We start from the raw sequence: 16,032 nt of genomic DNA, 5'->3' as shown, positions 1-16,032 counted from the left end.
AGTGACACCGGGGTCAAAGACTTTTGAGGTTTATTTCTAGTGCTCTTAATGAAGACTTCTCTTTTATAGAGCTGTGCCAGGTCTCAAGAAGAAAATACCTTCTTCAAGACACACCGAGAGGCAGCAAAGGTTTCTACACTCGGGGGGGGAGATTACTTTGTAATCTGCATCAACTAGAACAAGACAAAAATAGGTAAAGATAATGGCACAATCCCATTGGCCTCATCTTCAAGTTTGCAGGGTCTTCTGAGCTGTCCAGGTTTTAAATGCTAACAAAATGCAAGAGAGCCTTGAGTAAAGTCTTTTAGAAAATTGTCAAAGTTGTAAATTTTAACAGAAGGCTCTGTTAATTCCTCACTTTCACAAAAAAGTCAGATGGAACTGATTGTCTTCTCTCTTTCAAATGTTAACAAAACAATGCTCACAGATAATGCACAATCTCCCTGAGAGGAAAGCTATCAATAAAATCCACTTTTTGACAGCTTGGATATTTTGTCCAGTATGAAATTGGTTTGGTTAAAATGTCTCTTCATCTTCCGTATTACAAAGGGAATGGAAAACCAGCTCAAGAACTTAATTAAAACTGTAATTCAAATTAGCATATAACCTCACTTTACTAGTAAAAACAACAATCACACAAGGAAGTGGTGGACCAAGTTGCCAAGCAAAGGGTGATGTGGGCAGAAGAGATCTCAAGATGAACAAAATCAGGTTGACAGGGGACAACCTCAAGCATACACATACCAATCCATATAAATAAAGGATAGCCTACAGAACAGCATCAAGGGAGGAAGATCTTATTTCTTTTCTGGGAAATCAGTGGTCTCTGAAGAGCCTGTACACTAATACACACACATGAAACAAAGAGCAGGTATTAAATGTCTGTGTGCAGCTACAGGGCTGCAATGTCACTGGGTCTACAGAAACATCGTAGGAAAACTCACAGAACTGGAGTGGTATAGACTATGGATACAGTCTCTTAAGGAAAGACAAGCCAGGACAGCAGGGAGCAGGACTTGCCCTTCATGTGAGAGCCCAGTATAAACACAGAGAGCCAGTCAAAGCTTGTGAGTCAGGATTAGGGTGGTAGCAGACCCATGCGGGTGATGTTGCTGTCAGTGTGTACTACACACTGCCTGATCAGGTAAAGGAAGTAGATGAGGTCTTCCTCATCCAACTGGAAGAAGCCTCCTGTTCAAAGACCCTGGGTCTGGGTATCTGCTGGATAGGCAGGATGATTTTTAAAAGTCCCATTCTCCAAGTTCCAGAGAGTGCAGGAAATAAAGCAAACATGACAGGACATCTGTCTGGATGAACAAGGAGATCCTAACAAAACTTTAATCCAAAACCAAGGTGTACAACAGGTGGAAGCAGGATCAGATCACAGAAGGAATACAGAGAACTGTCTGAGCATGCAGGCTGGTTTGGAAAGTCAAAGCTCACCCACCTAGAATTAAATCTGGTAAAGGGGTGAGAAACAAGAAGAAAAGCTTCTGCATATCCATCCAGCAGCAAGAGGAACACTATGCTGTGAAAAACGTGGGATGACTGCTGAATGTGAAAGGGGACCTGGCAACAAAGGACACAGAACAGTCAAGGTACTCGATACCCCCTACTACTCAGTCTTTACTGGAAAGACTTGCCTTCGGCAATCCCAGATGCTTAGACTAGTGGAAAAGCCTGGAGCAAGACTTACCTTTGTTGGAAGAAAATCAAGTTTGGAAACACTTAAACTGGACACACACACAAAACCTGGGACCCACAGGATGCAACCATTATGTACTGAAGGAGCTCGCTGATGTCATTGCAAAGCCAATCTCAATTACCTTTGAAAGGTCATGGTATATGGGGGAGGTTCCTTGGGATTGAGAAAATGCAACTATCACTCCAATCTTCAAGGTCAAGGAGATCTGGGTAACTACGTGCTGGTCAGCCTCACCCCTCACCACAATCCCTGGGAGGATGAAGAACCAAATCATGCTGCAAACCATTTCCAAGCATATTAAGAACAAGAAGGTGATTGGGCAAAAACAAGGAGAAAACATGCTTGACCTTAACATATGTCTACAACGAGATGGACTGGCTTGGTGGACTTGGTGGACATGAGCATAGTGAAGTTGTTTATCTTGACTTCAGTACAGCTTTCAGTACTGTTGCCCACAGCCAAAAGGATGAAGTGCTGACTAGATAGGTAGATAGTGAGATGAACTGAAAACTGGCTGAACTGCTGGGTTCAAAGGGTTCTGATCAGTGGCAGAAAGTCCAGCTGGAGACCAGTGACTGGTGGTGTACCCCAGCAGTCGCTGTTTAACAACTTCATTAGTGACCTGGATGGTAAGACAGAGTGTTCCCTCAGCAAGTTTTTGGACCATACAAAACCCGAAGGAGTGGTTGGTACACCAGCTGGCTGTGTTTCTGTTCAGAAGGATCTTGACATGTTGGAGAAATAAGGCAGGAGGAACTTCCTTAATTTCAACAAAGGAAAATGCCAAGTTGTGCAACTAGGGAGGAATAACCCCAGCCATCAGTACAGGTTGGGGGCTGCCCAGATGAAGAAGACCTGAGGGGTCCTGGCAGCAGAAGAGAAGATGAACATGAGACAGCAATGTGTCCTTGTGGCAAATGTGGCCGACAGCCTCCTGGGCTGCATTAGTAAGAGCACCACTGTCAGGTCAAGGGAAGTGATCCTTCTCCTGTACTCTGCAGTGGTGAGGCCACATATGGAGTGCTGTGTTGAGTTCCAGGCTCCCCAGTACAAGAGGGACATAATGGAAAGAAAGGTGAAAGGCCACAAAGATGATTAAGGGACTGGAGCATCTACTACATAAGCAGAGGCTGACAAAGCTGGGATTGTTTAATTTCAGGAAGAGATGGCGGCAGGTGGGGTGGATCTAATCCATGTGTATAAATACTCAGTATGGATGAGTAAAGAAGACATCCAGACTCTTCTTAGTGATACCTGGTGATGGAACAAGGCAAACCCCAGAGATCCCTTCCAATCTCAACCATTTTGAGCAATTTTGTATTATCAGGCTAATTTTTTTGTCCACTCCATGAATTTACTGGACCACTCTCAGGGTACAATTACTGTCATGTGTTAAAATGCTGCATTTAAGTTTCCTAGTCAAGAATTTAGCAAGCTTTCATGATGCAACTTGCTCCCTCATTTCCATGGGTCTGGATTCATTTCCTTGCATGTGACAAAATACACAACCAACTGGTATTCTTGGATCAAAACTGATATAAACTACATTTTCCTGTTCAAATTTAGGAAGCACTACACCACACCAGCAGAAGAGTATTTCTCAAAACCATGAGGCTTTAACAATCAAATGCAGCTTTAAAAATAGTGCCAATTTCTAGGACTTTTATAGTTTAAATTCACTCTTCAGGCAGGTAACTTCCTTCAGACCTCTCAAAAACATTCTCTCACTGGAAAATGTCCACTCTCTCTCAAAAACATAAAAATGTCAAAAAAATTATCTTATCTCCAAAAAAAAGGAGAGTTTAATATTATTCTAGTAGTGCCTGAATTCTGAGATTATTATACTTAGATCTCCCTCTAAAACACAGTAGAGTATTCCACTGCAACTGAAGTTGTTTTAAGAGGTAAAAACTGAGTTCCAGAAATTATAATATACACCCATTTTCAGGATAAAAATAAGCTGCTTCAACTTTTTCCTGACTGACAAATGATGTAAGAAACTCCAGTCAATACATACAAGTCATTTCAGTATTTCTTTTTGATTATTTCTGTTCAAAACTGTACATCACTGTAATTTACACTGCAGTTACTTTTAATGCCTATATTTCTATGCAAAATAAAGCAGTAGAAATGCTGCTTCAAACTGAAAACTAATGATACATTTAAATTAAATCTGGTAATGTTATACCAGCTTTTTAAAACAGAATCCCAAACATTAGAAGAGAAGACTAAGCATTCTGAAGATTTAAGAACTAAATGAAAACAGCAATAATAAAAGATCGAGGCTTTTTGTCTTTACTGGAAAATACACTGCACAAAAATCCGCTCTTTTACTAGTGTGCACTTCCTCACTTGATAAAGAAAGAAAAGCTTGTAATATATTTAATGCTTACTGATTTCTTAAAATGTTATTTCTCGAAAGTCTCCCTCAATCACCTTGTGATCTGTTTAAGAACATATACATAAAAAAAACCCAAAATACTGCATTTCAGAAAGGTAATTTAATTAGATCTTTAAGCAGTTGGGAAACTGCTTGTAACCATGTAATAGCAGAGGAGAGAAATTCCTCTCACAGGTACAAGCCAAACACAGGTAGCTGTCTAAGTGGGACATTACACTAGGTCAAAGGAAAACTGACCAGTATGATCTTCAATCTAAGACTCTTAGCATACCGAAATATTTCAGTGACATACACAGTCCCAGAAAATTATGTACCAGTACAAGTCAACTAGTTACGTGAAACACTTTATTTTGTGTATCAAACCTGACCAGAAGTTATCTGTGTTGCATAATGGTAATCCTTTTGCTTAAGAAACCGTATTTTCATGATTACTCAAAATTTAAGACAGCTATAGACTACACCAGAAGATCAGATAAGGAGAAAGAAATAATCATAAGATTTTTGTTTTGTTTTTTTGATTTTCCAGATGCGTAACAGTGGGGAAACATTTCAGATGACAGTGTGGTTTTAAAATTAGCTATGCTCCTTTAAAAAGGAGGCAAAACCAATCTCACTTCAAAGATGACTTCAAAATTAAACTAGTATGGCTCTAAACACTGCTGATGTGGCTGCACATTTTTATTCTGCTCACAGAAGCATGTGAATTCATCTTATTAAAAAGTTGACCAAAACTTGAGTACCTGAGTCTTAGTTTTCATGCTTTTTAAAGGAGTTCCTCCTCCTGGTGATACACCTTTTAATTCATCCTTTAACTTGGTAATGCTATTAGTCAAAATTTCCAGTGTTTTCATGATTTCTGCTTTGTCTTCTGACTTCATGGCTTTATTTTTCTCCAGCTTTGAAATCAGCATCTGCCCAATTTAAAAAAAAGAATAAAATCTTTTTACTTAGCAACCAACTACTGTTACAGGTCTGTCTTCCAGTACTCATTACAACTAATGGAAAAACAGAATATTACATTTATTTTGCTTTGATATTCAAACTCTGCATGTAAGGTTTTTAACAGCTTATATTAACTAAATTATTTGTCTGAATCTCTGATTAATTTGCTAACAAACATATTATTATCTCCATTTCATTTGGCCAGATTTGCTCAACATACTTAAGTTATTCCAAATTTTATTCAACTTAAATGATATTTTGGCCTTTCTCTGCTCCTAAGCCTAAGTGTAGTCATGCATACATCAGTCCTCCTGGTCTTGTCAAGTAGAACTCTCAGGATTTCACTTCTCCCAAGAAACATGCATGTGGCACCCAAATTCAGCAATTTCAATTGAAATTGCACATAAATTACATAAGCTTGCAGTTTAACTGAACTAACAAGACAAGTTAGATTAAAACTCTAAACTTAAAATAATGTGATAATACAATTCTAAGAGAATGCTTATTTCATAGGCCAGTTTTGTAGCCCATGCTTACAAATTCTGAAATATTTTACAGTGAACTGAGACTTTATAACTGAATTGCTGCCTTTCTTTAATGCTAACATTTACCTTTTGTGTTTCGATGTGCTTCTCTAAGATTTCTTGCTTCTTTTTTCTCACATCTTGTTGAAGTCGTAACGCTTCCTAGAAGCATAAAAAAAATTACAGAAAGTTTCTAGATTTTGAAAAATAATGCCAGAAGAATAATATACTCTGCCTGACAACTATACAGTAGTAACTTACAATAACAGGGAAAAAACTAGTAACAGAAACCCAAGGTACTAATGGACATTTCAATTTCTGTTTTGGAAAACAATGCATCATCAAATTAGTGAAGGATCTAATAATCTTTCCTAGTTAGATCTGTGTTAAGAACACTTTATTATTACTTACGTACAAAGTAGCCCCTTACACAATTCCACTGAAAGCTGAAAGGCATCATAATACACTACCGCAAGAGGTACAACATACAAGAGCTTAAATGTGCAAGGACAGTATCTTGAAAGCAACTATAAATCAAGTCCATCAATTAAAACACATTCTCTAGTACAGTTACAAGCAAAAAGAAAATACCTTCTATTTTCTAAAATTAAAGTGTTACCCAAAGAAAACCATCTCTTTCGCATCATTCTGCTTTAACTTGGAAGTGACAAATACTACAAAACTCAATCTGCTAAAACCAAAATGTTGACACTGCAATGGGCAAATCAAAATGAGCTGAAACTGATAAATTCGTCACATAGAGCACTCAGAAGAAGCAGGAGGAGATGCCACAACTCCTGTGCTCAACTTCTACTAGTGCTGCTTGAAAGAAAGCAATTGCTTCTTGTTCTCAGATACAGAATGCAGAAGTCTTAGATGGATACTTGTGGAAAACAATTAAGAGCTTTAACATCAACATATTTAATGGGATAAAAGAGGAGAGGCAGACAATTTTGCTGTTCTAGACCACCCATCAACTGGGATCAGACTGCAAGTGAATTATCATATACAAAGAGTGTAAATGCACAACAGCCGTAAAAAAATAATATTAATAAGGTTTCTGTATGTCTTCCCAAATACTGACAAATTCTGTTGCATAAAATGTTAGTTTTCCAATACAGTGTGCCATCATTTTTTTGAAGGGAAAGGGAAGATAAGACAAGGGGATGAATGCTTAGAAAAACTAGGGAGACAGGAAGAAAGAAGGGAGTGAGTCCCACAAAATCATGTTTTTCCACAAGTACTAGTACTTTGTAATCGAAATCTCTGAAGAGAAGAAGGAGAAGAGCACATGAAAAAGGAGCCAATCACTTAGCAAATCTTCAGTGTCTTCTCTCAGAAAAAACCCTACAGCTGTTATGATGAGTCAATAATTTTATTACAAGCTTTTTGCCATTTCACAGGCACTTAGCATCTTAAATGCTCCGATTCAGGAAAACATGTTTTAGGGGACAAATATGAAACGAAATCCCAAAATTAGAAGTGATTTCTTTGAAATCTGGACCAATGCCACAACTGACATGCAGCTACAAACTGCTATTTCAAATTATATTAGACAATAGTTACAGAAGTTTACCAATAAGTTAAATATCTTTAACAGTTGTATGTCTTTCAACACTTATGTCTGAATCTAACTTACAACTGAACTCTTAATTTGAGGTTTGAAACCAGTAAGATAAACATTGTCCTCATATTTAGTTTTTCTAAATTTTAAGAATAAAAATAAGAAAAAGAATAAAAGTGAAGAATAAAAGGAGCTTTACTGAGCTCTTTTGAAAATTCTAAGCAAGCTACACTATAAATGAGTCACCTATTCATGGTCAAATGTATTTTTGTTGCACTTTCTCTCTAACAAAAAAAAAAAGAAAAAAAAAGAAAAAAAAGAAAAAGTGAAAACCTAATAGTATGCAAAAAACCCAAAAATGGATGCAGGAGAACTATAGTTTGGAAACTATAAATAAAATGCAGAGTCATACAGTTGTCAATTGTTTCAATGATATAATTCTGGACACAAGTACAAAAATACACTGAGAATAAAGCCCAATTTGATGATAATAAGAGCCAGCTCCAGGAAGGCTTAAGAAAGAAGAACAGTGCCTATACTATACTCCCTTCTCACTCACAATAGACAATTCATGCCTCAACATGATGATTCTGCCTCCAGGAAAAAGTGTTTCATTCTAGAAGTTTGAACTTCTAGAGAGTTTAAAATCTGCTTACACTGCCTGAACATAGACTGAAAAAAGTAACAAAACAATGCTGAATTCTCTTGTCCTTTGAAAAGAAACAATTATAGTGAATTTAATCTTATAACTAGTTTCATCTATGCTCTTGAGATGAATATACATAGTGCACTATCTCTAGTGGTCACAAGTTCCCAATCTAGGTCCATTTTACAAAGAAGCATGTTTAATTTACCTGTTTTTTCTTCTGTGCTTCATTAGAGTCTAGCACGGAAGTGGAAACAACAGGCAAAGATTTCTGTGCTGCCTTCAAAGCAGCAGGGTTGTACACAGTTTTTGTCAAGCCAGTAGAAGTGGATAAAACCTATAGGAGGAAATCATTTTATTCTTTTGCCAGTGAATTTCAATTTTTTTTCAAAAAAACCCCATGAGTGCTTAAAAAAATATATAAGCGTCTTTTCTTTTGTCTGTTTTGATGATATGGAATATAAAAATTTGGTGTAACAATTATATTTGGAGTTGCTGAAGCTGAACCATTTTTAAAGAGGCAGCACCACATCAGATATGTAAAAATTATAAACATCAGATTATAAAATCCTTTCCATTGAGATTTCACGTGTACTTCCAAGTTTCAAATATATAAAATATTATGTATTTGAGCAGCATAATTAAGGAAATAGAAGAATGAGGTTTTCCCAAGTATAACTGAAGTTTTTGGGGTTTTTTTAAGTTTAAAATACAATTTTTCATGGCTGCATGAATTTTCCAAGCAAAAATTAAATTTGGACTAAGATCCAAAGTAGGTACTTTAGATACGCAGTTTGTGGAAAGTTAAGCTTGCATAATCAGCAAGAAGTAACAAGTAAAGTGAAGTCTTCAACATCATACAGCAAAGGAAGAGACTCCTATGTCTGTCTGTTCTCTTTCCTACATTTGTAATGAGGTATGAAATTTCTCCATGACTTACTAAGAACACAGTTGTCTGCTTTACAAACTCTCTAAAGTATGTATCCAAAATACATGAAGATTTGGACTATTCTGTTTTTTTATCATGTTAAAGGACATTTTGGCCATGTTAGTATTAAAAATCCCATGGCTAAGTGCTGGAGATAACATAGGCATGATTTTGCCTGCCTTGTTGGCAAACCACAGCAATTAGGCAACTGATATAATTTCCAGGAGTTTAAAAATACTTTATATGTATGTGGAAAACTAAAAGATGCATGCAGGGGCTGTTGGTTACCATGCACTCCATAAAATAGACACAATGCCCATCAACAGAAGAAAAAAAAAAAGACAGCCAAGAAACATTAGAAAGACAGAAAAGATCAAGAGATCAGAAGAATTTACAACAGAAATGCTTCATATAAAAGATTTTCACTTTGTTGTGCTCTTTATACAATTTTTTCTCACAGTAGAGTATTTTCCAGAGTAGGTAGTGCAGAGAAGAGGGGAAAAAAAAAATAATAATCAAAGCATGTTATGGGCTATTATAAAAGGTGATATAAAACGCTCTAAGCAGGCCGTTAAAAAGGAGATAAAGGATTTTTTTTTAAACTTAATGCACATTAATGTATGCATATTCTGAACATATAGTTCCTATTACAAAGTAGCTTTAGGATAGGCTACACGACAAACAGACGGGACCAAGTAAAGACAAAAATATTGACACACTCCTTTTGCCCTCAACTGTCTTCATAGCAGAGTGAACCATGCTTCCTCATCTCTTTTAATAAAAGGAGAGATGCCACAGGAGATGTACCTGCATCATCTAATACAGAAGAGCAAGAAGCAACACATTAATGTCTTCTAAATCTCTTACTGCTATGCAAGAGAAGGAACAATGTCAATCTCTTCACAAGTTCATAAATTGCAAGTCCCTATACAAATCTCAGAAGGCCTCATGATGACTGATCCATCTCCTTTTCCTCCAGCTCTCTGCGAAGCATAGCTACCTATTTTCTTACTGGAAAATTCTTGTCATACCCTGTACTCAGTCAGAAGCAAAAAACCACCTAGGATGTGACATCTATGTTTTTTGATAGCTGTCAATCATTTAATTTCTAATGGTTATAGAGCATTATCACTGCAAACTAAGCAAGATATTTCCTTGTAAAGGTAGTAGGTAAAACCAGGTCAAACCAAGTTTCAGAACCCTATCAAAAATGCCAAAGGAATCTGCTACATATGCTTCATGACCACCCCACTGAACAGCCCAGCAGTTAATCAAAATCAGTCCGTACTATAAGACAACACAGTGGAAAAGCATTTTAGCATGACTTTACTTTTTGTAGAGAAGTGTTTCAGAATAACTCAGCTCTTAGAGAATGAGGAAAAAAAAGTATTTCCACTTAAACTGAAGCACACTTCCTATTTCTAAAGTAAGTATATAGTAAGTATATAAAATGTAGTTCATGAATACAGAGTAAGATATTTATCTGCAACTGATTTAGGGCAACTAATCAAACCCAACAACAAAATGTAAGCAAGAAGCCACAATCAGTGCATTTAGGTGAACTGCTCAGCTTGCAATGAGTCAAAGACATACTCTACAATTACTTGTATTTGTATATGTAACTAGTATTGTTACCTTTGCATGCTAAGCACAGCATAGTGTCTTTGGAGTGAATTTGACTGAGATTCCACTAAATGCATTAACTGCCATACTGTAAGGGGGTGGGAGTGGGTGAAATGCAGTGGATGCTTCATTCATGTCAGTCAAGTCAATTTCCAATAGAAAAAATATATACCTAGGCAGAGGAATCTTGTTACTGGGGAAAGCTTGCTGTCTCTCTAACAAAAGCCTTCTCAAATGGATGTTATAAACACTGGGGAAGCTTGTCTACTAAGGGGCTAAGACCTGGAAACATGCATCTCAAACTTTGCTACTAAAGTAAACACAAGACCATATTCTGAAAATCACAACCACTGGACAAAATACATAACTCATAACCACAATTCAGATACAAATTTCCCATCCTACCTCTCTTTGTCTTTTCTATACTGATTAATTTCCACTTATCTTTTCACAAGTACTGAAAATTTTAAGACCAAATAAGGTAAATGTTTACAGCATCACCTTTTAAAGGACACAAAAGCCCAAACACGTTTTTATAGAAAGGCTTTCTACAGATTCATATGTAGTGTCAAAATTTATTTATTTCTGTATTCTTCTCACAACTCAGAATCCTGGAACGTAACTAGGTATTTTCATGACTGAATAAATATAGATCCTACTATATTAAAACAAAAGCCACAGAACAGCATCTTCTGTCCTACCATGTTTTATTCTTCATATAACCTTTTAGCCATCTGCTAAGCCAAGTTCTGATATATTGTATTTCATAAACCTAAACTTTAACAAATAACTTGATTCATAGTTATGAAAGAAACATAATATTTTATTTATAATAATATTAGTTCCACTAAAGTTAAACATAAGAGGAAGAGAATGAGAGACATTCTCTTACCTTTTCAGTTGTTGGAGTAACTGGCTTTGACACAAAACCCAGTCTATCCTTCACAGATAATTTAGTCACATTCTAAGAAAACAAAACAAAATTATAGTTCAAATATACTTTATGAATATTTAACTGTTTCCTGTGTAATTCCAAATGTTAGGAATTTAAAAAATATATATTTAACTAATGAAACCATAGACTTCTGAGCAACAATACAAGAAAAATAATATTAAAGCAGTTGATAAAATGAAGTTTAGATATTTGATCATACAATTATTATACATCTATAAGTAGACTGGATAAGACAAGGATAAAAGCCAAATTTGGAATTCAAAATTATACTATTTTTTCAAGAAGTCCATGACATGCCAGCTGGCAAAGGTCCTTTTAAATACACTTCAGTTTTTGTGTTTTATAATCTGCTATTCACAGACATCAGCTGAAGAAAGTTGATTGAATTTTAACTACAAATATTTTCTGAAGTGTGGTGGTCTTCCTTTTCAGAAGTAAAACTGAAGTAGTGGCACAATGTTAATAATGAAATACTTCCAATGTAATAAAAATGTAAAGGCTATTTCTAATGGGAGTAACATGCCAGATTCTGTCATTATTGATAGTGGTACTGCGGTTACATTCTTCCTCGTATTAAGGGTGATGCACAAATACTGAAAACACTTTTAGATTGCTTTTAGTTGTTTAACAGATGCAATATTAAAAAAAGGATAGCTTTTAGTTCTTTAGATAGAAACCAACTTTATTTTGAAATCATAAAATTGTTGTTTAACACATTACTGAAATATTTTCAGAGTGCTTTTTTTTAAAACTAAGTTAAAAGCTACAATACTAAAAATTAAGCACTATGCTTGGGTAATAAAGCCAAGTATCATAGCACTGAGGAAAACATATTAGGTGCACTTATAAGTAGTAAATGTGTAATTGTACTATATGAGTAACTAACGGATACATTCATACTCTGTGGAACCTATTACAGAAAGAAAAACATGCAACTGATTTTTTGATTACATACATACCTGAGTGACTTCTGTATTGGCACTCTGTGCTTCTGCAGGTTCAATATTACTCACAGGTACCGGACCTAATCGCTCCTTGACCGACTGTTTCACTACCGGTAAACTAGGTTGCTGAACTAAGGGTTGTATTACCTGTAACACCACCCCACCCCCAAAAAAAGACATCATAATATTAATAACAAAAGGCTGATAGATATGTAGTTCAATAAACGCACAATGAAACTGCTGCAATGGCATTTAGATTTATACTTCTATCATCCAGCTTTATCACTTTGTGGCAAAAAATAAACACTTCATGAGATTTAGGATGTTATACTGGCTATTTGTATAGTGCATACAGCAGTAACCTCTGTTTTGCACTTGCAGCTCACAAAATTGATCAAACAACTCTGGTCTATTTCTATTAAGCATGTCTACTTAAGACTACCCTAATTTTCACCTGTTAGAACTGAATAAAAAGTAATATGCAGTCTTCTCATTCCCTTCACAATTCTTTCATCATCAACCATTTAGTTAGGAAAAGGTAGAATACAAACTTCTATCATAAGGACTCTCACTTTTTACAGTGGTATGTTACTCTTCATCTGCTATTTGTTTAACTTGGACAAAATAGAGAAAGAAAGGATACAGAAACATGCAGTCATGGGACTGAGGAAAGAGAAATAGAGCAGCTAATCTTTGAATCTACGATGAATATGCCCTGACAGTGAACACCTTGCCTTATTGTCTTTGACAAAAACATTAAACACTTAAGACCAAAAAAATATGCTTCCAAGCAAGCTTCCTGTCATATTTATGACCCTCAGGAGGTCACGTAATCCATTCCTCCACTTCAGGGCAAAGTCAGCTATACCCAAGCCATTACTGACAGTATCTATCTATATAGTTCTTGCAGATTTCCAGTGAAAAACATCACTTCTCTAAGCAGAAAAGTTTCAGTATCCTTTAGCATTAGAAAATGTTTTTTAATATCTAACCTACATCTCCTATGCTGCCTTTTAAGCCCAGTACTTCTTGTTTTATCTACCACAGATGTGGAGAGCACATTATTTCCTAGCAGAAGTCTTTTATTTAATGATTTACTACAATTGACTCATACCAACTTTATGAAGTACTTCCATTCTTTTCAGAATTTTCACAGTGAGAATTTTCCAAAGTAATCCTGCTGAGGAAACAGCAATGCTCAAGAAACTGTAGAGGACTACTGAAGGGACAACTTAAAAGCCAACTGATTTTACATTGAAAAAAATTCAAAAGCCTGTCTTTAGTGCCTGACAGAAAAAATCTGGCCAGAAACCATTATAAATACAGTCTTGACAAAAATTCAAGCAGAGTATGTGAAAATACTATAAGAAAAGAGTTTCCATACTATTTGTAGATATGATACCAAATATTAATTTCAGTGAAAAAGGAAGTAAATATTCATGGCTCCTGAAAGGCTTATGAATTAAAAACACCTGTTTATAGACTCAACAATTTGGTAATTGTTATATTTTGGGGTAGGAGATAAAAACATTGCACTTAAAATTTTAATTTCCTGTTTAAATTTTTCTTGTCACTGTACACCCTCTTTCACCCATAACAGACTTCAAATTGTAGTCTCCTGACATGTGCTGAAAGGCTGTTCTTTGTGAAGTGAGAAACCTTAATAATGTCACCCGGTACCAAGGGGAATTCATTCTCAAATCATCAAGGCTAACTTGCCAAAGGTGGTATGCTGGAAAGCTAGTAACATCATTAAAAACTGTAAGGCTATTTAAAATTGATGTTTTGCAAAATAACAAATACACCGATCAAATACTTCTTTGGAAATACATGGTTAATACTCCCAGCTGGATAGCATAATCAGCAAAGGAACTGATGGCAATAATTATTCAAGCTATCCTTCTCAAAAGAGGTAATGTTTGTATGAATGCAAAGGACATACTCCACTGCCCTCTCCTGGTGGAGATGTAAATCAAGCTTCAAAAGTAAACATCATTCTGAGTAGCAGTAGTTCAAATCAAGCATGAAGAATATTTATAAATTTGATTCCGAACTCAAATTTAAATGATGATAACTGGGAAGACAGTGAGATAGGTGTCATTAAAACTGCACTTTTGTAGCTAAAAAGCAGGGCATTTGTTACAAAAGGAGAAAAAGGAAACTGTTAAAATGACCTACAGCAGGATTGCTATGGAAAACTGGGTCCTTGACTCTGAATGATGACATACACCATCCAGAGAAAGAAGGAATTCAAATCTTAAGAATCCTCTAACAACTCGTTTGTATATTATATCAGTGTATATAAATAAATGTTTCTTCTACAGATCCTGCCTCATATTTTCTAACTGTAGAAATCCAATAAAGCAGGGTACACATATATTTAGAAAGACTTGCTACACTGGGACCTAACTGACATGACTCTATCCAATATCCTACACAGCCTGGGAGAATTCAAGCTTCCTCTTATGTCTGAGTGGAACCACTATGCCTGCTAACAAATCTGATTTGGCTTACCACAGGTTACAAATCTCAGCTCCACAACAGTGACTGCTGTTTCATATTCTTAAAAAGCTGACAATGCTGCTATGCACATGACAACTACCAATAGGGGCTCCACTGTGCAATTCAATCCAAAAATGTTGAATAAAATAGTTCAGTTGGAAGGGATCTACAATGATCATCTAAGTAATAAAATAGTTCAGTTGGAAGGGATCTACAATGATCATCTAAGTGCAACTGCCAGATCACTTTAGGGCTAACCAGAAGTCAAAGCTTATTACTAAGGGTATTATCCAAATGTCTCTTTAAACACTGACAGGCCTGGGGCACTGGCAACCTCTCTACAAAGCCTGTTCCAGTGTCTGACCACCCTTGTCTGTGAAGAAATGCTTCCTGATATCAAGTTTAAACCTCCCCTTACGTCATTCCCACACAACCTGTCACTGAATAGCAGGGAGATCAGCACCTCCCTCTCCAATTAAAACTAAAATGTCCCTGATCCATTCCCACAGAAATAGTCTCTCTAATGCAGCTGTCCTCTTACACTGCTGTTTGCAGATCCCCTGTCTCTATGTATATATTTGTGTGTATCTGTATATATATACAGGTACCTTTGCGTAAAACAAATCATACTGCTACTGTCTGTAACAGTATGCATGCTCAACAGGAAAGGAAAAATGAAAAACAGTGGAAACAGCATGTTTTGGAAGAAAATGGAAATTATCTTCCAAGAAAAGCAATATAACTCTGTTATCTTTCCTATGATCACCAGAAAAAAAAAAAAAAAAAGCCTATACTAATTAAAGCAAAATAGATGTTATTCATCAGACAGAAGCATCAAATCTTGCTTCACATAAGATGACAACAGAGTGGAAAACTCCTTAAATCACAGAAGGGCCTTCTTTAAATACCTTCATCTTATCTTGCTAATCAACTCCTGAATCTTGTATCTGGTCAAAGAATCTACAATTAAAGAATAACTTTTGGAAAATAAATAGATGAATTATTATTTCAGAAGTACTTAGTTTACTTTTTATGAATGTTTTTTAAAATGTTTTAAAGATTATATTTTACGTAACATTCTAGACAGAATAGACTTAGATCCTGTACCTTCTGTGTGGTAGTTTGGATTTGCGGTGCACTGCCTTCTCGATGCCAATAAACTTTAATAAAACGATTATTTAATACTGCTTCTGTACTCGATATAGCTTTCTTTGCTTCCTCATGTGTGGCAAACTGAATAAGGGCACCTTCTGGATCACCTTGATATGCAACCTAAGATTTAAAACAGAAGAAAATCT

General features: G+C 35.9%; 1 protein-coding gene across 4 annotated transcripts in view; it reads right to left on the bottom strand.

Moving 5' to 3' along the window:
- Positions 1–16,032, bottom strand: part of RBM26 (RNA binding motif protein 26) — a 58,700-nt gene that overhangs the window by 16,449 nt on the left and 26,219 nt on the right. For 2 of the 4 annotated variants that reach the window (XM_074911682.1, XM_074911673.1), the window contains exons 12-17: positions 15,842–16,006; positions 12,248–12,379; positions 11,226–11,297; positions 7,991–8,119; positions 5,660–5,734; positions 4,847–5,017 (exon numbers count right to left, since the gene is read on the bottom strand). In XM_074911682.1, the coding sequence (XP_074767783.1) occupies positions 4,847–5,017; positions 5,660–5,734; positions 7,991–8,119; positions 11,226–11,297; positions 12,248–12,379; positions 15,842–16,006 (744 nt within the window). The remainder of the gene's footprint in view (positions 1–4,846; positions 5,018–5,659; positions 5,735–7,990; positions 8,120–11,225; positions 11,298–12,247; positions 12,380–15,841; positions 16,007–16,032) is intronic. The other 2 variants (XM_074911690.1, XM_074911699.1) reach the window with 2 other exon arrangements.

This window comes from Athene noctua, chromosome 1, assembly GCF_965140245.1.
Source record: "Athene noctua chromosome 1, bAthNoc1.hap1.1, whole genome shotgun sequence".
NCBI classification, from domain to species: domain Eukaryota; kingdom Metazoa; phylum Chordata; class Aves; order Strigiformes; family Strigidae; genus Athene; species Athene noctua.
The sequence above is the reverse complement of the archived record's forward strand: the minus strand, read 5'-3'. Positions and strand labels throughout refer to the sequence as shown.